This window comes from Carassius auratus, chromosome 37, assembly GCF_003368295.1.
Source record: "Carassius auratus strain Wakin chromosome 37, ASM336829v1, whole genome shotgun sequence".
Taxonomy (NCBI): domain Eukaryota; kingdom Metazoa; phylum Chordata; class Actinopteri; order Cypriniformes; family Cyprinidae; genus Carassius; species Carassius auratus.
Genome location: NC_039279.1, coordinates 3,780,538 through 3,807,260, shown reverse-complemented (window position 1 = coordinate 3,807,260; position 26,723 = coordinate 3,780,538). Strand labels below are relative to the sequence as shown.

The 26,723-nt window shown below is 35.9% G+C and overlaps 1 protein-coding gene across 1 annotated transcript; it reads right to left on the bottom strand.

Annotated features, from left to right (window-relative positions):
* Nucleotides 1-3,650: 3,650 nt before the first annotated feature.
* Nucleotides 3,651-18,615, bottom strand: LOC113055920 (glutaredoxin 3-like). The gene is made up of 12 exons (XM_026222310.1): nt 18,573-18,615; nt 17,674-17,788; nt 16,715-16,823; nt 14,919-14,993; nt 13,374-13,575; nt 7,701-7,873; nt 7,181-7,242; nt 7,046-7,103; nt 5,277-5,329; nt 5,101-5,140; nt 4,822-4,914; nt 3,651-4,116 (listed from the first exon to the last, which is right to left on the bottom strand). The coding sequence occupies exons 1-12, from the start codon at nt 18,598-18,600 to the stop codon at nt 4,066-4,068; spliced, it is 1,059 nt and encodes a 352-aa protein (XP_026078095.1). The 5' UTR covers nt 18,601-18,615; the 3' UTR covers nt 3,651-4,065.
* Between the last annotated feature and the right edge of the window lie 8,108 nt (nt 18,616-26,723).

The window sequence follows — 26,723 nt, the reverse complement described above, 5'->3', positions numbered from 1 at the left end:
TACATGCCTCATCTACAGGTCTTAGTTCCCTGGGCACTTATGTAATGGCTGGTTTTCTGTATCTCAATGGTTGCTTGACATCCTAGATAACTTGTTTATTCAGTGGTCCGCTGCATAATTAAAAGGTCACGGGTCAGTGTTAGAATTCCAAATATGCTAAAACCATATGATATACTGACCCCTGAGATTACTAATAGGTCAAAGGTGAGTAACGTGGGTGGTCTTAGATCAATGGGGTCAAAACCCTTAAGGCAAAATATCAGATCACCATCAATAATAAAAAATGAAAGGAACCCCAGCATAGTGACTACTAACATGTTTTGCATCATAGCATTTTCCTGTCATGTATTTAGCTCCACTGACCATCTAGGATAGTAGAACCATTATCCAAATAGTAGGCATGTTTTTACTTTGGCAAGGTCATGGTCACCAGTCTCCGATTTAGACTGTCTATTCACTAACCTAATAACTGAATTTGCCAAGGTTAGTTGCAAAATATATTTTGGGTTTTAAGGAACTCAAAGACCAAAGAAAGACAGGAACTCAGATTTAAAAATTCTGCTTAGTTTTTGAATCATGGTTGTGAACTAATCTGTATTCATTTCTTTAGGATGCAGACCAACACATCTACAGTATTTCAGCTAAACCCCTCAATGACACACAAAAAAAGTGTTTGTTTTTCCAGATTACAAAATCATGGGAAATTTTGAACACATACCTTTCTCCAGAATGATTGACCTCGCCTGTCTACTTCAACAGTTGTTGAGCAGAATAAGCTTCATCTGGGACAATTTATGTTGCATCTCTTGCTGTTTTGCTTTTTCTCTCTCTCTCTCTCTCTCCAAACTTTGACCGCTAGCAATTTTTGGGACCACCTGTATAAATATCACTGTTCGAACACTCAGCAGCAGAAATCACAGGGGCAGAACAGATCAATATTTCCATTTTCTTCTTGTTAAAGAAGGCACTGAAATGCATTTTTATCTCCTCACTGGAGATGCTTTCTCCCCTTTCATTGTCTCAAATAACGGCAACAAATTCCACTCAAGGTGTACCATCTCATTTTGATTGGATTACCTTGAAGCAATACGATTCAGTGTTTAGTTCCATGAACGTGTAGACTAGAGTCTGGCAGCCCCTGGGCTTGACAGAGCAGAGTTGAGTGACTAGATTGCAGTCGGGTGATTAACTTATAGATATGGATCAATGTCGTGAAGCATGTAATGAGCTCCACAAACCCATCCGCAGTGCATTGACTTTAGAGGAAGTAAAGATATGACCAACGTTGGATACAGGCCTTTCACGACTGTAATGATACCCGACTCCATGAAAATCCTTTCATGTATTAGCGACAGCACTGAGGTGAGAGGAAACTATGAGTTTTGTTCCACAATTTGAAGTATAATTTAGTGCAATGAGAGACGTCTTTGGAGGTCTAGATTGTGGTGTGAATGTGTATGTATGTGTCCATGGTTTATTATATTAATGTGGAAAATGACACAACCCGACATCATTTCTCAAAATGAAGCTAATCTGCTCTGGAAATTATGGTTTTCTTTACTGTGAGTGTTCAGAGGACAATTTATATTACCTGTAATTTTTATGATAAAAGACCTTGCTTGGTTTTGGTGAAATAATATCACATGCAAAAGTCCAAAAACAGCTAATAAAATGCAAATTACTGAGTGATGTTTACAATATAACAATCACCTATAACATACTAAACCTTTATGGAGTACAGTTATAGCCCATATTTTCAGAGGCCTTGTTCCAGAAGAACTTCTCCCATTTAGCAAGAGAAACAAGCTCTGAGATTACTTTAGTAACTGTCTTTTTTTCTATTTTGCATATCTTATTCTGCTTCATATCAAGGATACTAATACCATGAGGCACTGCCAATGACTGTACAATATAAAAATAACTTATAATATTTATAATTACAATATAAACTTGCAAATTGCTTTAAGGATTTTTAACTGAGCTTATATGCTATCATATGACCTACATGCATTGTCTATTCTGAAGGTTTAAGAAAATATCTGCATATGCATAAGTCAGAGTACACATAAGAAACTTTTTTTTTTTTTAACAGTGCCATATTCTGAAGGTTTAAGAAAATATCTGCATATGCATAAGTCACAGTACACATAAGAAACTTTTTTTTTTTTTAACAGTGCCATATTCTGAAGGTTTAAGAAAATATCTGCATATGCATAAGTCACAGTACACATAAGAAACTTTTTTTTTTTAACAGTGCCATTGTAGATAAACACTATGCAGGGGTGTCCTAATTTACTTCTCAATATTAAGGGTCTGACTTTACTGACTTCAGTGATACACCTGGAAACCTACTACTGTTTTTAATACTGATGCTAAAATAAAGTGAACCATCACAATCTTTTAGGCAGTGTTATGAAACTCTGTGTACCTGTGGTGCTTATGCATGATGACTAAAAACACGGGGTGGCCAAACGTTTCAGTTAACGCATCAGTAAATATGAGTTTACTATTGTGGAGAAATGTGTTTAAAAGTTTTTCTCAACACAACAATCAGGTTCTCATGGGAACGCTTCAGTTATGTGTGTGTGTGAGTGTGTGAGAGTAACATAATTGCCACTCTACGCTCTCGACTCAAAGCCAGATGAGGTGTGGGTTGACTGCTGATTAATATATATGGATCTTTAATCACAATAAGACAGTTCTTCCTGTCCCCAAGAGTTTGGCAGAGTCACTCTGTCTGAAAAGCTCAAGAATCACATTAATTAAAACCAGTGGACGTGATCGTGAATGATACATCCATCATTGACACACTCATTAAAGAGGTCACATATCCAGGATAAAAACTCAAATAAAGACAGCAAAAATTGGCCTTATCTAACAACCTGTAATTAAAAGCAGATGGATGGGCTCATTAATGAGGGCACAGATTCACACAGGTTGGTTTTACATGCCAAATCATTGGCTCTGACAGGACTTGCATTAAAGCCAAGTTTACATGACATAAACATCTGATCTGACATACCGGTAAATATTTTAACCTGTTAACTGTCACTCAGGTTTTTGAAGATAGACTTGAATGTGCATGATACAAACCTAAATTTTTATAATTCATGACTGAAAACATTTTTTAACATGATTTTGTTGTACCATTTACATGGTGATGCAATGTCTGATTTTAAAATGGGTTTTAAAAGATGAATTTTGAGATTTTATGTTTTCAAGTGATCTATAACTTCTGATGATTTCTAATATGTGATAGAGAAAAAGGCAACGAGGAAGTCTTATTTTTAAACAAAGGTCAAAGCTCCTTTTGTAATGTAGATTTCTGAGGGTGCACTCTTGTCATAAATTGATCTATTACTTTTCCTACATAATTTTTAACAAAAAATATATATTTGGGAGTCTTAGACCTTTCCAACGATATATAGTTTGTCAAGATTAGATTAGATTTGATTGAAATATAGTATAGTCAACGTAGGCGTCCCGCATACGGGACGGGGTGACAGTTAAATATAAAGGAAAATGCACACTGATGCATCACAGAAAACATTAAAGCATCACCTACCCAACTAACATCTAATCATTTTGTTAAAACAGTAAATTACTAGCAGTTTAATAAGAAAATACCCATACAAATACATGCATAAGTCTTATATTTTGCCCAATACTATTTTTATTGAAATTGGTTTTAATGGGATGGACATTCTCATTTTAAACTATTTGATTTGGCAAAAATGTGGTCACAGCAGACATATTTAAGACACATCAATCCCTGGTGTACATTTTAAATCTTGGCTGTCCACTTTTAATCAGATTACCAGAGACAGATGTAAATACCAGGTATGAATAAGATCTAAAACATGTCAGTGCAACAAAAACAGATTAGAACACAATAAGCTTCTTTGGATTTACATGATAGGATCAACATTGACTTTGGAAATGAGTAATTTCCTAATAAAATATGATTTCCTAAAAAAAACTCGGATGGAATAAGTATAACGTGAGTCCTCCATTCCTGAGGTTAGCGGTGCAGTTTACAGGCATGTTCTTCAGTGCTGGAGCGGTTTAGTTTTCTCCTTTCAACACCGATACCAGCTCACCGTTCTCTTTCAGCTCCTGTTTAACAATATACACATTTCCCATCAGTTATGAAACACCATTCAACACTAACTTCTTCATGCTATATTTTGTTTTATACTTCTTTAAAATAAATAACAATTGGCTGGATAACTAATGCAATGACCTTAATATTTAGGTTCAGAGATGGTCCTGTCAGTTAGTTACAGTGCTTCATCTACCCTCTGCTGGAGAAAAACTACTACTGCAGGACACAGTATATCTCTACAGGCAGATGAGATAACTCTTACACTACCATTCAAAAGTCTGGGGTCTTATTAATAACTCCACCCAACAAGGATGCATGAATCAAAGGAATACATACACACAAATATATAAATATATATATATATATATATATATATATATATATATATACACATACACACACACACACACACACACACACACACACACACACACACAGGAAAATATTTTATTTACAATTTAATTAATATTTCACAATATTTATTTTTGATCAAATAAATGCAACCTTGGGGAGTTTCTTAAAAAAAAAAACATTAAAACATATTATTGACCATAGGTAATATATTTTGCACTTCAAACCTGTATACTAAGGAATAAAAAATAAAAAATAAAAATAAAATTATAGCATTCTATATGGAATTAATACCTGAAATCTAGCATTATTTACATTAATTACAGCTGAAACATTACATTTGCAGTGCTATTTATGCATTTCACCTTGATTATGTCCAGTCCTCCGATCAGTTCCCCTTTAACGTACAGCTGTGGGTATGTTGGCCAGTTGGAGTATGTCTTGAGTCCTTGTCTAACCTAAAAACATAACAAACAAACAATTTATTTAGGGACATTTACATAACTGTTTAACAGTTCATTATTCAGTTCTCAGTATGTAAGAAGCTCACTAAGATTTGTAACACAGTTGTTCTTGAAGCGTCTATGGCGAGAAAACATTTACTAAAAATGGAAAGACAAACTTAAAACTGAAGGAACTCTCACCTCTTCATCTTCTAATATGTCAAACGTACTGTATTCAACTCTGAAATGTAAAAAAAAAAACTATGTTACTATATTAACATACATTTAGTCTTTCAGTAATTCATAATTCGTGTTAAGAACATTATCCAAAAAGAGCGTCTGTCTTAATTAGATAACGCTGTAATAGATTCTCTCACCCCGTGCTGTTCATTATTTCCAGTATCTGACGGCTGAATCCACATTTGGCAGCCTGAGTATTCACAAAGACACGAGTTAGGAGGGTGAAAACGCTAGAACATCATGAGAGGCTGGAGTAAAGTGAAACCCTGCGCTTGAAAGCCAATCAGAGGAAGCACGTTTTCAACTCCACCAAAACACATGCAGACTACTGGAGAAGCTCAAACCAGCACAGAACCAAACTTACAACTACAACCACCTACAAAGGACATTCTGAAGTGTGTCTCAATAACTAGGGGAGAAAGAGGAGGTAATAGAACAAGAGAGACGGAGAGAGAGAAACCAGTCAGACCAGAGAAAAGAGAGGTCTCATGAGGAAAGACTTTAAACTACTGCAAAGAATGTTTTTCATGTTTGAATGTTAAAGATCAATAGAGTTATGAGGAGGGAGGTGAGGGGTCTTTCTCCTCCATTAAAGAAAGAGAACGCAGCTCTATCTGTGCCAGAGCCGCCTGACAATGATTTCCAGCACTGCTTCATCCCTGTGCATGTTTTTTTTTTTCTTTTTACTGTAAAGGAAAAGTTCACCCCAAAAACAGATCTTTTGGTAATTATTTACTCACCTTTATGTCATTTTCAAACCCACCTCATGACTTTTTTTCTTCTTCATTAGAACATAAAGGAAGACATTTTGCAGACTGTTTTCAAAGCATGCTCTAAAATAATTATATACAAAGTATTTTATATTTAATAACAATAATTTATTAATTTATCCATCTACTATGGAATACAATAAAATTATTACATTTTCTCTTCAGTGGAACACAAAGGAAGACATTCAGCAGAATGTTCACATTATTACTTTAGAACATTCTTATTTTTTTATTACTGTAATAATAATAATAATAATAATAATAACAGTGGTGGTATTGTTAACTAAAACTTATAAAACATCTTTGTTAACTTAAGTTGAAATAAAATATAAATATCAGATTAACTTATTTTGCCTTGGCAACTAGGTGAAGGACTATAAACACTAACTACACTAAAACTTAAATTAAAGTAAAATTAAAACTAATATTTTGACAAAACCCAGAAAAAAAAAAAAAAAAAAAACATACAATTACTAAATTAAACTAATATTAAATTGAAAACTGTATATATATATATATATATATATATATATATATATATATATATATATATATATATATATATATATATATATATATATATATATATATATATATATATATATATATATAAATCTAAAAGAACAAACTGAAATAACACTATATAATAATTACAATAATAATAGTAGTAATTTATTTGATATTGCATAGCGTTGTATAAATATTAATTTCTTCAACCTATACTGTTAACTTTGAATGACATTCAATGTAGAAAGATGCTTTTTGGCAACTTAATGGTGTATCCGCTGGCCCAAGCTAATATACCCGCTACTTAAATAAACTTAAATTTAGAACCAGCTCCTTGAAATTTGGTCTTTTTTTTTTTTTTTTTTTATATATATATATGTTATAGCTTTTTTTTCTGTACTTGTGGAGCATGAGATACATGGTCACTATGAAGTTGTTGTAGGAAAAGTGTACTTAATAAAAAAAGGAAATCATATTGGTATGGAATAACAAGAGCTTGAATAAATAAGTGTTTTCATTTTTGGGGGGCGATTTATCCCTTTAACAGCCCCTGCTTTCTCCTCACTCTTTTAAACTGGGTTTCATTAGAAAGAAAAGGGAGGAAAAATAGCGCATTTAAGTCCACTCACCTCTTTATTTCCTTTCATGAAGAGCATGACGGGTGATTTATTGATTAGAGATTTCAGCCTGTCAGAAAAGAGTGTTTAAACAAGTCCAGTTGTACTGAAGGGGGTCTGTTTGAGCGAGTGTGTATCTGTCTTTACCTGCTTTCCAGTGAGAGAGTCTTGGGGAAAGTATTCTCAAGTTCACCAGACTCGACCAGCTCCTGTGGAGGATATCAAATATCTCTGAATCCCGATCCCTTTCAACTTGTCTCACACATGCACGCTCTCCTTTCATAACTAACAGCTCCCTGCTGAGACAGTTTACCTCTCTGGAAAGGTAAATGCAGTATATTAATGAGGAAGGGCCTCTTGGACTCCAGAGAGAAGAGAGAGGATGGATGCTGGCTGATCCAGCCCTCCTCTCTCAGCAGGAGTGCTCTGCTTGATTTAAGCAGTATGAGCTCGCTGGGAATGTAAAGCAACATAAAGCTAATAACAGAAAGCTGAGAACACACACTGCATCAAAAGTCCATTTAAGATAATACGCATGGGATAAAACGCTCAACCATCAAGCAATGAAGAAATCGGTGTTTGGAAAAATAGCCCATATTTCAATTGAACGCAATCAACAGCATTAAAGTTTCTCCTCGTATCTCATCGACAACGGGATTCCTCGTACCTTTACGATGTCCAGTCCTCCGATGAGCTCTCCGTTGACGTACACTTGCGGAAAAGTGGGCCAGTTGGAGTAGGTCTTGAGTCCCTGTCGGACCTCTTCATCTGAGAGGATGTCGAAACTGCTGTACTGTACACTGTGGTCCTTCAAAATCTGAACAATCTGACGACTAAAACCTGCAACAGGTTAAAAAGAGTATCATTACTGCAGTGTGCTTTTTACTAGCTTGCACTCATTTAAAGGCTTTGAAGAAACAAAAAACAAACTTTTATATTTGAAATGTCACTACAATGACAACTAATGTTTTCATTTGTCATTGCAAAATTAAAATCAATTAATTGTATTATGAAACTATTATTAAGTTCACCCTTTAGTTTGCTTGTGAGCTTTTTACTAGCTTTCACTTAATTAAGCACTTTAAAGAAAGAAACTAAACATTTTATACAAGCAAATAAACCTATTCATATTTTAATGTCACCACAATGACAAAAGTTGTGATTTATCATTGCATTTTCTTGTTCAGAGTTAACTTTTTTTTTGGTTTGACTGTGTACATTTTACTTCCTCACACTTGTTTTAAAGTTTGGAGGAACTATCTATCTATCTATCTATCTATCTATCTATCTATCTATCTATCTGTGTGTGCAGTTAGTCAATTCGTTTTTTTTTTTTTTTTTCCTTTTTTTTTGTCATGTTCCATTTTAATATCAATTAAGGTTTTATTATTTTTAGGTTGGTATATTTATTATATGGTTTTAATCAATGTAATTAAAAAAAAATAGTTATTATAATTTTAGTAGCAAATCATGTTAAACTATTGTGATAGATGTTGCTGAAATTTAGATTTTTTTTTTTTTTTTAATGGTTTTAGTTTAATAACTCCGTAATGGCAACAAAACATTTTTGTATGTTTTAGTCACACAGTGAGTGAAATATCCAGCAATCACAACTACCCTGCAATCTGCATAATAACCCTTTCGTCCATTTTAGATTCTACGCAATATTGGGCAACACAAGCTATAACACAGTTGTAGAATACAGTTTTCTGATTTCTGAATTTTAAATACTTCTGTTCCTATGAGCCGACTACAAGTCAAAAATGAGAGAAGATAAAAAGAGAGAGAGGGATATTATATGGGAGGAGACAAAGAGAACAAGAAGCAAGAGAAGTGGCGCACAAGGAGGAGTGAGCGAGAGAAAGAAACAAGATCAGGAGAGAAGGATGTGCAAGGTGATGTGTAGAGTCTGTGTAGCCCCTGCAGTAAAACACCCATTTTCATCTTGTGTGGCTCATGAGGGAATTCATTATAAAACAGCTCCAGGCGCCTCACTTGTGCTTATGCATTTGCTGGTATATTAGCTCAACTCTATCAGAGCGGGCAAACAGGCGGGCAGCTGCTTTCTCTGGCTCCGGGCAAACTCCACCAGACATGCTGCATTGATTGCCGAGTTCTTTCCCCCTCTATGCCTGCACCTAGAAGGGCAGAAGACCATTCACTTTGGCCGACTCTGCTCCAGGAAAGGGGCGATGTTACAGCATCGTTCCTCTTTTCAAGGACAACCCACTCTGAGCGAGAAAGGCTGAGAGATCTGAATTGATAGATGGACCCCTAACCTTTTAATTTGACATGCATAACTGCTTTAGAGTTAGCGTTAGCCGAACACTTGATCATAGAGCTGTAGTCAAGTCCGGCTTTGTCGAGTCCAAGTCAAGTCCAAGTCCAGGACTAGTCGAGACCGAGTCAAGACCGAGTCCAAAGAGGTTCGAGTCCAAGTCAAGTCCAAGTCCAAAAGTTTCGAGTCCAAGTCCAAGACCGAGTCCAAATGAAAGAAAAAAGGGTCCTCTTCAAGACCACATACTTAACTACTGATAATGTTTGTGATGCGAGAGAAAGCATATCTCCTATTCTAAGAAAATCATTTTACATTATTATTTGTAATGATCAAAAAGCATGTGCAAAGTAACAACTCTGTAGGACAGGGGTCTCCAAACTACATCCTGGATGGCCAATGTCCTGAAAAGTTTAGCTCCAACTGGCCTTAAAACACCTGGAAGATTAGTGTGTCTAGTAAGAGCTTGATTAGGTTCAAGTGTGTATAATTAGGGTTAAAGCTAACAGGGGCGTTAAACAAGATCCTGGGCCCTATGCATAGGCAGTCCTGATGGGCCCCCATGCCCCCCACCCATGAAAATATCCAGGTAAAAAATATATATTTCAGATTCATACTTTTCAAGGGCCCTCTCTTCCTTTGGGGCCTTGCTAATGAGTACTGGTTTTACCCCGAGTCCGACCCTGGGAGCTAAACTTGGATAAAAGAACAAAGTTTGGAACTGTAAGGTCAAATAATTTTTATGTACTTTATTTTTTGTTGACATTATATCTGTGGTCAAAAATGTATATGACTATGCCTAATTGGCACAGTGCACAGACACACGCAAAGCTCGGGATATGACAAATGCGCGCAGCAAGGCTAGAATGGATACGTTTGGCTCTACTGGGCATGCGCACATAAATACAGTGAAATTTTTGTCATACTGTACTAGTGCTTGCATAGACTACTCGGCGCTGTTGGAAACAATCGACTACTCCAGCATGCATTAACCATAATGAATACAAAGTGTTTGCAAGTGCGACGTGAATTTTAGAATTACAATATTGCGTGGAGCTGTTACTATATGACCTTATCTATGTTGCATGTAAAAATAAAATATGTAATGTAATAATTAGGGTTGTGCCTGAAGCCGAATATGGCACGGATAATGGCTTAAAAAACGAATAACGCTCAAGGAATAATTCTGCCTGAATACTTGGCTAAAGCTGACACAGTCTGGTGTTTGCTAGATAACAGGTGAGCCAGGGCATCAGCGCCAGAAGTGAATGAATGTAAACTTTATGAATGAAAAGAGCGCAAATCAAACACCGCATTGTTGTCGCCTCTCTGTTTATCTCTCAGAAATCAGAGCGTTGCAAGAGGAATTTTACCTATAATAATACATCATAGCTACACGTTATATTATTTGTATATATTTAAAAGGCATATATTGAAAGCTTAGGCTACCATGATACGAATGAATGGAATAAGCACAGCGCGCTCTCCAATCAAACAGACGCGTTGCACGTCTCAGTCTCTCAAAAACCAAATCAGTTCTCTCTCAAGAGTAGGCTAATAATCAGCTTCGATACGGATACATTGTCTACTTGTCCTACATGTTTGCATCTTTACCTTTTGCTGGTTTGCGCGGCACACACACATTTGTTTAGTGAAGTTCATTAACATTAAGACTCGCTCAAAGTGTTCTGCGTAATGAGAATGTGTGCATTGAATAGATTCAGTCGTGTTCAAATGATCACTAAACGTTTGTCATGACATCTCTCTGCTTGCATGATAAATATTATTTTAGAAATTAATAATTATTTCAGTTTAACACGACATACTTGTTCAGTGATAACTACGAAAAAATATATAAAAAGTCATAACAGTCTTATCAAGTAACTGTACGATGTTGTATCCGAATGCAGATAGGAAAAATTTTGTGATTGTTACAGATACAAATACTGGCTGTTACATGAAAATGTAAATATGTAATGTCATATATAAAGTTTTTAAAATTTACATATGTAATTGTTGCATAACGCTATACATTAATACGCGTTTATTGATAAAAAAAGGCTATCTAGGTGTAGACGTGAATAAAACACAATCTGACAGGTAGAAAATTAAATTGGAAACATCTAAACTTTTCAGGTCGCAGTAAGTGCACCACTGGTTATGCACATCCTTTCCCGGAACAATACTGAAAGCTAAGGCAAGATGGAGAAACAGATGATCATAGTTGTACAAGGATAGCCATTTTTTAAATGAATCTATTAGCAGAGCTACTGAAAGGGATGTTTAGTGCTGGAATTCCATTTATTCTTTGCTGAAACTTCTGCGTCATCATGGAGAGCGGGTCATGGTTGCCCAGCAACAGCAGACGCCACTGGAGCGCAAGCGCAGGCTACTGAGTGCTTTGGAAATAAGGAGAGCGGCGCGCCACACGTTTTCAGTCGCGACATCATTCAAATGTGGTTTTGTTTTGAAGGAGAAATTTTTTATTTTATTTTTTTGCTGGACTCGGTCGAGACCAACTAGAAGACTTGGCGAGTCCAATGGCCAAGTCCGAGACAAGTCCGAGTGCAAATGCAACGAGTCCGAGACAAGTCCGAGACGACAGAAAAATGTCTCGAGTCCGGACTCGAGTCCAAGACCGGACTCGAGTACTACAGCCCTACTTGATCATTTGGCTCGACGCTTGCATTGGAACGAAAGAGCGTGTTTACATTTAGAACCCAATGCACGCTACCAACAGGCATGGCTCGCTCTCTGTGCATTATTTCTTGATTTGGGTATAAGCCAAGTGAATGAGAACATCAATAAGTTTCAGTATTATAATATCTCCGAGTCGGACCGACCCACTGACACCTAGCACGGCTTCAAATAACATCAACGGCGCCGAGCAACAGGTTCCGGGCTCAGAGACGAAGCGGCGTAAACTCGGAGGATCTTCTATTAATAAAGCAGAGCTGGAGGAGCTGGCAGCCGTTGAAAGCTCAACATCACGTTTGAGATTAGAGTTCAATATCGTTTTTAGTTTGATCTCAGGATGGCAAACGCCAGCATTCCCCTAGACCTTCCTCTTTACACAGACAAAACGTTGAGCGCTAAACTGCGCCTCAGTCCATGACCAAATATGCACTTTGAACTATCAAAAAAGTATTTTGTTAAAAATGGGTGAAATTAATACGAGGATGTTTTCCAACTCTACACCACACATCTTTGACATGAGGAAGAAAAAAGCATGCCAGAAAATCAGCAAATCAAACAGAAATAAGCAAGATCAAGTTAACAGCCTAAAGTTAAACAAACTAAAGAATAAAACCTTATTAAGTGCTAAAGCTTTCACTGTGAGGATTTAATGAGTATAAGTAACTTACAAAAGCAGAATATGTTCCTAATTTAGAGTGACTGCTTATCAACCAACGTTTGATTAACAAAAGTGGTTGTTCACACTTGTGGCTGCTTCAAAATCGACCAGCAGCCTCGTCAAGAGAATTTCAATTAATATGGATCCTTTCCACAGACTGTGAATGCAAGTCAATTTGGATAAAAAGCATTAATAAAATTGCATATTTTATATTGTTTATCTGCATGTCATGCAACCATTAAACAATACCAGAGAACCATTAGTATGCAAATGTAGTGTTAAACGGTTCAAAAAAGATTAACTTAATATCTCAGTTGATTCATTCAAGAACATATTTAAGTCTGGGAATCACTGCCATACACACAGCACAAAACACCCAAGAAGTCGTGAAAGCAGAGATGCAATATGACAAAAAAGTAACTGAATGCACATTGCACTGTGCTGCAGAATCTTTGTTGATTGCAATGGGAGATCAGATCATCAAGTTAGAAACTCTGGGTCAAACCGAGCCAGGCTGTATTTTGGTGGAACTTGGAATATAGTGGTTCATCCATACTGACTGTCCATCGCTCTTAAGAAAGATGCAATGTACTTCTCTTTCCGTCCTGTTCATGCAACTTTGATTTGTGTCACTCCATCACCAATGGTTGCTCTAACGGTTGCTGACCCCGTGTTAATTTATGCGAGTGAGTATATACGCGTGTGTTTACCACAGCGAGGCTCCTGGGGCGATCCCTTCATGAAGAGCATGCAGGGTGCGGCGTTGATCAGCTTCTTCAGTCTCTCGTTGAGATCCTCTTTAGGGACGTCCCCAGCCCTGGCAGCCCCGCCCCCACCGGACCCCAGCCGCTGCACCTTATTGGTCAGCTCAGGGGCATGCGCACCATCCAACCTGTCAATCTTCTCACCGCCCTAAGGGTTGTCGGTAAACAAATAAATAAAAAACACTCAAGAGTGAGTAGTGATAGATTGAGAGGGAGGAAGAAAAAAAATAAAAAAAACAGCATTAATTTTTTAGGATGCTTGCCAGTTTGTTTAGATTGTTTGCAGGGAGAGAGAGAGAAAACAGGCCGCAGGCTCTCCTGGTTCTTTGACATGTTACACCGAGAGAGGGAAAGTCTTGCCAAGCCGTGTGTTTGTTTAACCTCCCATTATTTCTCAGTTGCTTGATTCTAACACGAGGAGATTTTGCAGCTCACATTACTTGATCGTTAAACTCAAGCTTCCCAACAGGCTCTGTTTTTCTAACCCCGCCTCCCTCTGCTAAATAAACGCTAAACATTATCGCAGCACACCTAAAATAAATACAAGCTGTGTGTACTGAAAAACACAACCTGGCCTAGATATGCTTTATGAAACACAAAGAACAAGGCATATTAGGTCTTCAATTCTTTTATTTAAATGTGTTAACTTTCTCTACCTTTGAAACAACTTTTCTTCTAAAGTGAGAAAGGCTGTGTAGGCGAGGATAACTAATACTAGCCAATAATATCACAGCCTAACATTCACAATCCAGTCATATAGTAAGTCACTAATTTTACATACAAAATGGTTTCATTTGTAATTTAAATAAGTCACTTTGAATGTTTTGGGAAAGAAGCAATCCATTTATTGAATTGCTGTTCACAGTTTTACTTTGGTGACCTGGTCTATTTATGATTAAAACAAACTTGGATAAACAAATACAATTTTAATAGAATAATTCATGCAACTTTTTTTGTAACACTTTAACATTCTGCAAGGAACCAGATTTAAACCTATGCTATAAAATATGAATAAATATATTCAATATATGCTGTTCTTTTGAACCTTCAAAGAACTCAAAGAATCCTAAAAAATAAGAAAAATGTAAGTTATGTTTTCCACAAAAAAAAAGTCCAATATTGAAGATCAAATCAGTATATCTGTATGATTTCTAAAGGATTAAGACAAAGTAGATTGGAGTAATGATGCAGCTTTGATCACATGAATAACTAACATTTTAAATATATATTTAAACAGAAAGTAGTTATTTTAAATTGTAAGTCTGCAGTCTGTTAAAAGGTTTAAATCATATATAATATAATGTTCCTATTTGTGGCAAAATTAACCTCCTACTCTCTAAAAATGTCCCTTTATTATATATATATATATATATATATATATATATATATATATATATATATATATATATATATATATATATATATATATATATATAAATCATAATTTTAGGTAAATGTGAGCACAGCTGGAGTCAAACGTGGAAGTTTTACCTTGAAGAAGAGGAAGGTGGGAACTGAAGTGATCTCATACTTTTCAGAAACCTCCGGGACTGCCTCTGCCTCCAGCTAAAAACAGAGAGAGAGAGAGAAAACTACTGTACTAATGATTCTTTATAATTCACATTAATAAAACATCACACGCATCAACATGTCAAATATAACACACGCACTGACAGTTTATATGGCTGTAAAAAAAAAAACACTTATGACAGAAAACACACACACACACAAAACATTTCACATGAAATTGAAAACTAATACAAATCTAAACTCCAGTGCCACAGCTACAACATGTAAAACATTTGGACACACTTCATAATTAATTTGCTTCTGATGATGATAATTATTGAAATTACATTTCTTGACACATAAACTGAACTTAAAAATGAATTTCTTAAAAGAACTCAAATTAAAAGCAAAGAGAAATTTTCCCATTCTGAATGTTTTCTAAGGAATTCCACATCATTTATTCCATATAGATTATAAAAGGGCGGTTTTGGCTTGAAGAACTCTTCTGGCTCTGCTGACTGTGTGATGAAAGGCAGTATTAACCCTTAACAGAAGGACAAATTTCTCTCTGCTGGTTTAAGGCCATGAGGAAGGTAAAGTCATTCAGAGCCCGAGGCATTTCAATGTGCTCCACTGCGAGCCGGAGCAGAGGGAGGAGAGCAGCTGGATCTGTGTTACTGGAGCTACAGCCGTTTCACCATCAGTTAGAGCCCGGTGCACACAGGAACATTTGCAAGAATAATGGGCATTTTCAAACAGGTACCACACACATGCATTTGCAGATGGTCAAAAAAAAAAAAAAAGAGATTCACACCAAAACTCACACTATTGCTTGAGGCATATCTCAACTAGTTTAGATGTTGAAACAAACATAACAAAATTGACTGTGCCAGAGTGTTGTACACATTTATTTGGGATAAGAAAATGCATTTAATAAAAATAAAAATGAAATCATAAATTTTAAGTTCATATAAGAATGTATTACCAAATAACAGAAAAAAAATACATTTCTGGAAAAATAATAATTTAAACACAAAGTCACAATCTTTCTTCACTTTTTGTGAATCTATGAAATATTTCCCAGTAAAACGGTCTCAGAAATGGGAAAAACCATGGGATGGGTCTTGATTTTAACCGTCTATAATTGACTGGATCACTGAATTGGAAATCATTGATAAACAATGAAATATTCCATTAAAAAAAAATGACTTTAATAAAATTAATAAAAATTATATATCTTAAACCTTTTCAAATAAAAATATTAAATTAAAATTCAATGCAATTTTCAATTATAATCAATAATTTATTAAGTAATAGGTGTTCCCATAGACCTTAAATATTATTATCTGAGCATATTTTGTTTAAAATTAATTACTTCTGTTGCTTATATATATATATATATATATATATATATATATATATATATATATATATATATATATATATATATAATATTTTTTCATTATACTTTCATTGAAAGAGTTCTGTCATTTGCATTTATGCAAACTGGCCAGATAACAATGCATGAAAACATTCATAACACAGCTCTGCTGGTTTTAGCAGCTAGAGAGGTCATTTTCTGTCCACAGGTATGATTTGGGGGCGACTGGAGTCTGTGTGAAACTTGTCTGGAAATAAGCTTTCTTTTTAACCAATTCTGCTAATGATACAGAAACTACACATCACCACGGCTTTAACCACAATTTGCACAAATTAAGCATGAATGTTATTGTTGAAATGATTTCCAGAATGGCCGTGAGTGTCAGTGGTTCCCATACCTTCACAAACATGGTGTGTTTGTGCTCTTTGGCTAATTCTGCCATCACATCGTTCATCTGCGAACACTGCGGAGCCCATGCTGCATGGAAATGGACAACGGTGAGGGACCTGGACAGAGGACAGAGAAGGAATGATGTTGAGCTGGAAATACAGATTTAAAGCAAATCCATGTAGATCTGAATTACAATTTATTTAAATGTGAATCTAGACCAGGGGTCTACAAACTCGGTCCTGGGGAGCTGGTGTCCTGTAGAGTTTAGGTCCAACTCTAATCATACACACCTCCACCAGCTAATCAAGGTCTTACTAGTATACCTTACTTGAAACTTCCAGGCAGATGTGTTCAGGTGTGTTAAAATCTGCAGGACCTAATTTGGAGAACCCTGCACAGAATCATTTAATTGTATATAATCTGTTTATAGTGCTCCTCAACAATGACACCAGATGAACAGAATCTAACGTTACCATTATTCAATGAAGAATCAAACTGACCCATGCTATTTCGGATTTAACATACAGGTTTGGACTGACATGAGGGACACAAGGATTCGTTTAGGGACATAGTAAACAAGGCTAACTCAGCCTAAAGAGGTCTGATTATGAGAAAAGACCATTAAGTTAGCCTAATATTCATAATAACAACAACATCAGCCTTTGAGTGCAAGCTCATGAATTTCCAAAGGCTTCTAAAAAACAAATAGACATATTACAGAGAGCTGAATATTAAAACAATCAATCCAAAATCATGTGATGTAGATCATATTAATCCATCGATAGATTTGCATCACATTTACTTAGAGTTTAACGTTAACGTTACCCTATCTGAGCGGGCCATCGGTTATTTCATTCTCAACTCTATAAACGTTTCATTCCCGTGTATACATGTTAAATCAGTTACATATCTTTTCGATATTAAATAAATTTGAAAGATTTGAAAAATGATTTATTTTTCACTTACTTGTTGTTATTTTTTAATAATTCCTCGAACTGTTTTAGTGATGTCGCGTCCGTGAGGTTCGCCATGCTGCCAGACATTACTAAGCGTTCATCGAACCCTTCATCAGGACACTGTACTGAAGCAAGACATTACTAAACAATATACGATATCACTGAGATATCACTGAGAAATGTTTTGGAGAAATGTTGAATTGAATATTAAGACGTTGGTTAAATATATAAACATTTGAATTGTATACGTACTATATTTTAAGTACGTAGAGGTGAAATGTACAGTTAAATAACTACTGTACTGTTTTGTTTTGTTTTTTTGCTTTTATTGAACTGACTGAAAACATTTCAAAGAGTTATCTCAGAACAATCAAATAGCAATGATAAAAAGACATACAGACAAAAGATACAAATTGTGTATATAGGTCACACAAAATAGGTTAAAAAAGAACAATACTAAAATACTAAACTACTATAAATTTACTAAAAGGTGTACTAGAAATGTACAGAATTTTATAGAAAGTAACAAACTACAAATAATTTGTCTATAAAAAGTGATGTCTCCTTTTGTATATAATTGTAGAATCCGGTCTGATAAGGGTTACCTTGTGCATCCCAAAATACTGGTACTAAACTAATTTTAAAGTCTGCATAAAGTGAAGTTTTCAGGTCTGCTGGTCTTAAAAAGTCTTAAAATTCACCCTTCCACAAATTAAAGCCTAAAAAAGAGCAGAGATTTAAATCCATAAAGTCAGTTTAAAGTTAATTAAAGGCTTTATATATATATATATATATATATATATTTAATATAATAATTAATTAATTAATTTATACAGTCATTAAACTAAAGTAATGCAGATCTGTCAGAAGCTGTATTTTCAAACATTTAAGCATTGCTAATACATTTACATTTTGAAACTGATGTATTGTGCTCCATTTAATTTATTCCTTAAACCAGGAGTGTCAAACTCAATTTCTGGAGGCCTGGAGCCCTGTAGAGTTTTTTTTTAAACCCTGCTCCAACACACAAGCCATGCAGTTTTCAAATAAGCCTGAAGGACTTGATTAGTTGGATCAGGTGTGTTTAATTAGGGTTGGATCTAAACACTGCAGGGCTCCGGCCCTCCAGGAATTCAGCTTGACACCCCTGCCTTAAATTTTCTTTACTTACTAATATAAAAAGTCTGACATTTACCATCATGAACCCTGATTTTACATTTAAAGTACCATTGTTTTGTTAGTACTGATCTTTACCAAAAAATAAATAAAAATACAATTTATAGTAATCATTTTATACCAAATATACTATATTTGATATTTTTCTGTGTGGGTTACAAATAATATTCCCCTCTTTATGTCTAAAGGGTGTGTGGATAGCATGCCACTTTTTATAAAATGACACATTCATCATTTTTTTTTGGTGCAATTTTCACACACACATACACACTCAATCTACCCACAGCGCTTTCACTGGACGGTGTTGATACAAGCAATATGATTGCCTTTGGAAATAGTGTACTTCCTGCAAATCAATATTTATTCATGAAGAAAAAGAAATGCACATTTTGAACGGTTTTCCCGCAGGCCAGAGTACCTACCAGCTGATCTAACCACTACGACACGAGAACAGTCAGCATATATGAATAGCAATTTGCGTAGGGTTAATGAACATTATACACACAATGTGTTGAGTGAAGCTGATCTGTGTCTCATCAATGTTTCTCTCTGTCTCTGACAGGGCCATATAAACCACATCATGAGGTATTGATCAGCATTGCCAATGGCTACTGGAGAAAATGAATCGACTGAATAAACGGCCGATATAGAGAAACAATCAGCAGGTTTATCTGTACCATGTGCGGTTTTCATGCATGCTTTGTGTCTTCCATGCATTTCCCAAATCTTCTCACCTAGTGCTGTTTTACCTACATCAGTATGTATTATGTATCCATCCATCTATCTATCTATCTATCTATCTATCTATCTATCTATCTATCTATCTATCTATCTATCTATCTATCTATCTATATCTATATATATATATATATATATATATATATATATATATATATATATATATATATATAAATGTAAATTATGAAAGGGTTTTCAGGATTAAATGTTATTTCATGTAGATTTGTACTTATTTGTGTGGTTTAACATTTCAGTTACATTAAATTTGGTCATTAAATGCCCATGAATGTATTTTCACTTCATCTGAATGATATTTTTGTAGATATATTGTTCTTCTCTTAATAGATTTATCTTTTTTTTTTTTTTTTAAACATTATTGATTGTTGGAAACATTTCAACACATTCAGTGATTTAACCTATTTATATATATATTTTTAAACCAATCCAGAATATTTTGCGTAAAGTCTAATTTGATTAAAGCTTTTGTGTTTTCTTTAGAGCCAATTCAGGCTTTTCAAAAAAAAAAAAAAAAAAAATCAATACATGCTCTTCCCCAAAGTGCACACAAGATGGCAGTGTCCCATTCCGTTTCTCTTCCATGGGGACTTGGACAACTCACTAGTGTTTAAAAGCCAGCTTTTAAATATTTAATACCACCATACATCTGTTTCTGTGTTTAATTAATTGGAAAAATATCCCTGGTATTTTATTCTAAAGTTTTACAATACATGCATTTTTTTATTGGTCCACTTCAGTCCGAGCCGCATACATATCTAACCCATCCTTAACATTCTTATGAAGTTTCATCTTCTCAATAATGACTCTGATTAATAAAAAGAACACCTGCAACACATGGTGATGCTTTTTCCATATCAGCTATTCCCCTCAGACAGCAAGTTTTAATACTCATTTTGACATGAGCATCTCTTCTAGCAGATATGACTTCCTCAATCTGCGGCCCAGCTCATAAAACAAGCTTCTCCTACAAGAGACTTATAAGAGTGGCCCTGTATTCATAAGTCATAGTTTCTGCTCCTGTAAGTTATAAAGGAATTACCTCAGCTCAGGAGGAGCCGTGGGGACGGGTCGAAGTTTGTGCTAAGTCAACCAAGATGGATTTAAGTATATTACCAGCTCAATCTTCCTCACCCTCCCTCAGTGTTAGCTTTTGTCGGTGGAGAAATGAGAGGCAGCGTTCAGACAAAGCTTGACCTCTTGGGGCCGGCTCTCAGAGCCTAGATTTTCAATAATGTAGGACAATAAAGCTTAGTCCTATAACCTACTGCAATATGCTACAAGTGTAAAGAGCTTAGCTGCTAATAAAGGAGGCCGAGGAGTGAGAGCGCGAGCGGGGAAAAAAACAACATCTCATCTTCAGAACTCATATTTGGAGATCAAGTGCGGCCCATAAGAGCTTTTCATAAGGACAGTAATGAGATGCGGAGGAGATCAGACCGGTCAAGCCTGACAACTGCTATCTGACACAGTAGATATGAACACGAGTCCCTCTGAGCACTTGTGACAGGTGCACATATATGTTTGTTTAGATGTTGGTGCTTTCGGCCTCATAGATGAGTTATTATTTTCCTCTCCAGCCCCTCTCCTCTCGCGGTGACCTGATGCTGTGTGGACGCTGCTCCTGGTTTCCCGTAAGTGGCCCAGGTTGCCGGTGTGTTCTCCTTAGGGAGACGAAGGGCTATTATGGGTTTATTGTACAGATCAGCGGGGTCAGGGTACACCGTGTGCACATGCAGGGGAAATTTCTGGTTCGTTTTCGTTGTCAGCAGGGAGGAGGAAAACCAATCGAGCGTTCTAACATGCTGACTAGCTGCTTTCTTGATTATATATGCGTATTAATGATGAAAGTATTGTTGGCTGAGCTCTTATAAACAAAGGTTCTTTAATGGCATTGTTGATGATTCCATGAAGAATGGGAGGAAATATTCCAAAGGATATTTTCTCCACTATAAAGAACCCTTCGTGCTCCATGGATGTTCTTTTTTTTTTTTTTTTTTTTTTTTTCATAGAACCACTGATGCCAAAAAAAAAAAAAAAAAAACTTACTACATAGCATATTTTTAATTAATACTAAAAAGTGAATATGAGTGGCCAGCAACTTGTATCAGTAAAGAGATGTTAAAAATAAAGTTGATAATTATATTACACCGGAATTGGAAGATCAGTTTAAGTGCATTGCATTGTGGGGATACACCATTACACACAAAAGAACTTCAAACCGTAGTATGCTACATTGCTGTGCTGTCACATGGCCACATAATTTGTGTAAAAATGACTTAAGTTTTGCAATTTAATCAAATAATAAAAAAAAAGAAATAAAAAAAAATCAAGGGCATGGCCTTTGATGTACAAATAAATAAATAAAATATTTTTGGGGGGGAGAATTTCTCCTCCCTTTTAACAAATAATAAGTCTGCTATTGTGCTGTCCTAGTTGGACTATTTCCCTACAGTCTTTACCTCTGCCAATTTTTGGATGAGAAGCACTACTTTATCCATTCTGAAACAGTTGTGGACATAAACTGTTATTTACTGTAGAAACAGTACGAGTAGAATTTAGTATTGCTTCTCTGAAAAAAAAGGAACTGTTGTAATACGCAGGCCCTTCTTTAGACTCAAGAATCTCGTTAAAGCTGCATTTTCCTCTAGCTCAATGGGAAATCTAAGTTAAAGAGTCTAAAGGCCGAAATGTAGCAGTGACAACATTTCCGTCTTTCCTCTGCCTCTTCCTGAAGTTTAGGCCCGTCTCTTTCATGGCTGTGTTCTTTCTGGATCTCATATACTCTTACACCATTTCCCCCTACTTTGTTTATGAGGCTTTGATCCACAATATTCTAGGCTAAGTTACACCCATGCTCTGCAAGTTGAACCTGTCGGCATTGTTCCCAACAGGAAACCTAATACTCGTGGAGTCTTTCCTCTCTCCTCTCAAAAACTGCTCTCTTTAGTAACCAGAATTCTCCAAAGATGCTGAACAAAAGGTCATGCACAAAGACACAATTTTATGCTCCTTTAATGAGTCAAATTTGCTACCTCTGGCACTCACTTAAAGATACTTTGCTAGATAACGGCGCATTATCAAAACCCTCGTCAATAAAGGGGCGTAACTCTTTGAATGTGGTTAAAGGGAGAGAAAAGTGTAAATGCACCACGCGGGTGACCTGCGTATTTATGACCATTTTGCACTGTTAAGATATCTACATCTTTCGGCCTAATCTTTTGATGTTTCCTGTTTATGAATGGACTGAAAGCTGCACATTGTGGGGAAGAATAAAGAGCCGTGGAGGTGTCTGCATTATATCTGTTAAAGAGAGTCCTCAGAGACATGAATGTGGGGCACTGATTCATTGTTGCCTCATTCAGACTTTAATGGAAGCCTTTTGTCCTAAATCTTTAGATCCATCCATTTAAAATCACATCTGACAATGCTCTCATAGACGGTTAATATGCATTTGTGGACTGGTGAGGTGGCTTTCATAAATTGATGATTTGGAAGGGATTCACTGGATTGTTTATTTATTTCATTTTTATAGAATCAATATCCCACTGCAGAGAGATATTGTAATGTGTAACCTTTACCCAATATGTTTTATTCATCTTCAGAGAAAAACGTGGGATGCAAGAGGCCATAATAATCAAACCACAAATTAATCTGACTGCAAACAATATGTGGCGAAACCTCCCAATATCATAAATTAAATGAGAAGAATGCAATGCTTGAAAATTTGCTTGAAATATAAGAAGTGTCACAGAGGATTTCTTTTGTTCTACCTCGGGAATCCTTCATGGTCTGAACATAATCATATGAAGGTGTCTAGGACATCTTTATCAAATATTAATGCCTCAGGATGTCAAGGTCGGTGGATGATAAAAACAGCTAGAGAAATGGATGATTATAATTGTGGCCTCACTGGTCATATCTGATTATTATTTTTTTAAATAATAAAAAAAAAGGTTAAAATAAGAAATAATATGTTGCTTAATGAAAATAAGGCAGTGCAATGAGATTTTGGTATAATACACTGACTACAATTTAGAGCAGAATTTGTTTAACTTTCATAATGATGCTATATGGCCTTGACATGTTCTTGACAGGATTTGTGATATTCAACCATAAACTGTCTTTATAGACACACACCTGAATTCATGCGGATAGGGGGCTAATAGAATATCATTTGCAGCATTATGTTCTGTAGTCTATTTTATTTATTTCCCCTACATGTGACATGTTTCAAAACATGCCACCCATATTTCTATTGTTTTTACTGAATTATCTGTGTGTGATATATGTCACACTAACTCATGTGCAAATTTGTAGCTTGTGCTTTGAAGAAACACACATCAAGTCATGTAAAAGGTGCTTTTATTTTTCTAAAAGCCAATCTCTCTTAGCATCGCTCGCTCTCGCTGGGAACGAGGACCTCGACGAGACCTCTTTCCCTCAGTGAAAAAACAAAACAAAACAAAAAACAATAGCACAACTGATGCGGGTGTATTTGAAGGTTTTTTTTACTTAGCCTCGATCACCTCTGTGGCTCTTAGTGAGCCTTGACAGTGCTCGAAGCTCCTCCAGGCGCTCAAGCATTCCCCACAGACCCGCACAACATACATGATGCCATGAAAGCATGTAGAGTAGCACTGGCGTGTCGACCTGTCAGTCAGGAGTCAGACGCCGCTAACAGTTGAAATGCTGGAAGTGTTCGAGCATGTACACACACACACACACACACACAAACAGGCCTCTTTCGCTCTGCTTCCCGTCAGGCTGCTTTGTCAGAAGAGACTGAAGTGAACAAAAGGAAGCGAGGCCCACGTGTGTCATGCAGGAAGAGAGCAAAATCACCTAATGCTTGCGTTTTATCTTCTCACTCCCTCCTGATAGAGAAAATAAAGCATAATCTAGATTAATAATGCATGCCGAGTTCACAGCCCCCCTGTCTTGTTTGTAGCCCATCTACGCAGCAGCAGTCGTGGTAAATACATCGGAGGATGTTTACAGAGGAAGCCGCGCACCTGGCTTTAAAGGTTAAATCAAATCCGAGTCAAAGAGGGGCGAACTTGCAGCCTGTCCCCTGAGGAAGCGCAGAAAGGTAAAGAGAATTAAGACGCATGCTGTTCTTCTGGGGAGGAAACTTTGCGATTCTTGGCAATGACAGGCCTGTCGATTCACACTCACGAAGATTCAATTCACATCTTTCTACTCACCTCCGGCAGCCAAAGGGGATAAACATGCTGCTGGCTGTTCTCTGATTAGCTTGAAATATAAATTTGAGGCAGCGTAAAATGCTTGAAAACACCTGCGAGTGATAGAGTTGAGCTTCCTCCGAAATGTGTTGCTGCGTTGACAGTTTTTCAGTAATGATTTCTGCCATAAAACAACAACAAACTATAGGCTACATGTTATGTGTGTGTGTGTATTAGTATATTTATACACATATAAACCCTCAGGTGAGGTGTTTGAATCTCAGCTTGCACAAAAAAAGCTTGCTTATATATTTTTGCATTATATATATATATATATATATATATATATATAATATATATATATATATATATATATATATATATATATATATATATATATATATACTGTATATAATGCAAAAAATATAAACAAGCTTTTTCCACCCATCTCTTTGATTTGAAAAGAAACAATTTTACAATTTTTTTTTTTTTTTTTTAATACTGTTTTCTTGGGAATATTTCAAGTGATAATCAGTTATTTTTTATTTTTTTATGTGTCCTCATCACTTGTCATCCTGAAATGTCTTTTGTAAAATCTTTTTAAATTACAGACACTCCTTAATGACATTATCATCATCATCCAGGCAGGAAGTGACATCACTTTGGAGGGAAAACAACAGTACAAATATTAGTGAGTAAGAGCGATGGATTTGTTGAATTCTGTTGTTTTGGTATTGCACTCTTAAATATAAAGCTGCTTTACTATGCCATAGAAGAACCTTTCTGTCTAAATGGTTCCATAAAGAACCTTTCTCTTCTTCAGCTTATAAAAAGGTAAGAAAGAGATAGTTCTATTAAGAACCTTTGACGGAATGGGTCATCGCTGTGAAGAATCTTTTAAGCACCTTTACTGAGTGTATATGGTTTGTCTCATTCTAGAACATCCCATCTGGTTTAATGAAAGATATGTGCTAACAGAAATCAGCTTTGGTTATATAAACGTTGGTTAAATAACACAAGTTCAAGCTGCACACTCATGTAAATTTATAATAGCATACATTTCAGTGTCTGGTTTTGACCATTAAAGGTCTGTGGAATCCTCTTAAATTTTATGAGTTAAAAGAGTGTTTTTGCTCAAGTTGAAGTTGGCAAATGTTAAATGATCTGAGCAGTTTAGGTTGTTTATAATCCAACTGATGTGTGAAATGTTTCATGTTGTGTTCATTCTAGTCAATGGTTCTGTAAAAAGTCCTTAAAGTGAAGAACATTCTGAGAACAGTCTTTTATGGCCCATAGTTCACATTCAAACCCATTTCACAATGAGTTATGAGTTTATTTTCTGCTCCAAACAGGAAATAACATGTACACACGAGTGCATCAATTTTATTTATTGCATATTTAGCCCATGCCACAACTCAATGAACAAAATCATCATAAACAATAAACACATTTCTTTGCGCGTTCCCTGTGATCAAAGCTTTGGCTGCTTAATCTAACCAATTAATCCATTTATCAGCTGTGCATGCACTAACAAACATGCCCTCCATATGCTGTTTCCAGCACACCCTCTTCCTCGCAGAGTAGCTCAGGAAACTAGGGCGGCTCTTCACCAAGGCGATGTTCACCACAATCACATCGTTGTTCATTCCCTTACATTTTTAAATCTGTGGAAATGAGATGAGCATTTCAGCGCCTACAATCTTTTCAAACTTCTGCACATACATAGACACACACACACACATAAAAAAAGAGAAAACAATACATGTGAAATTGTGGGTAAAAGAATTTTGAACGCAGATACTGCCTTTTACTGTTTAATTTAAAGCTCTGTAAATTTTCACAGTTTTTTTTTCACCCTGTGGTACACAGTGCCCAAGCTGACAGTGCTTATAATTTTAACATCGCATTTTGGGCAGGTGTCTTTTTTTTTTTTCACGGCTGCATC

Bases quoted from the DNA above. Each gene is read 5' to 3' on its own strand.
- LOC113055920 (XM_026222310.1), bottom strand. From the start codon at position 18,600: ATGGAGCACAATACATCAGTTTCAAAAT. The intron at 17,789-18,572 runs GTAAATGTATTA...GTCTTGCTTCAG, and splicing joins CAATACATCAGTTTCAAAAT to TACAGTGTCCTGATGAAGGG. The intron at 5,141-5,276 runs GTGAGAGAATCT...TTTACATTTCAG, and splicing joins GAAATAATGAACAGCACGGG to AGTTGAATACAGTACGTTTG.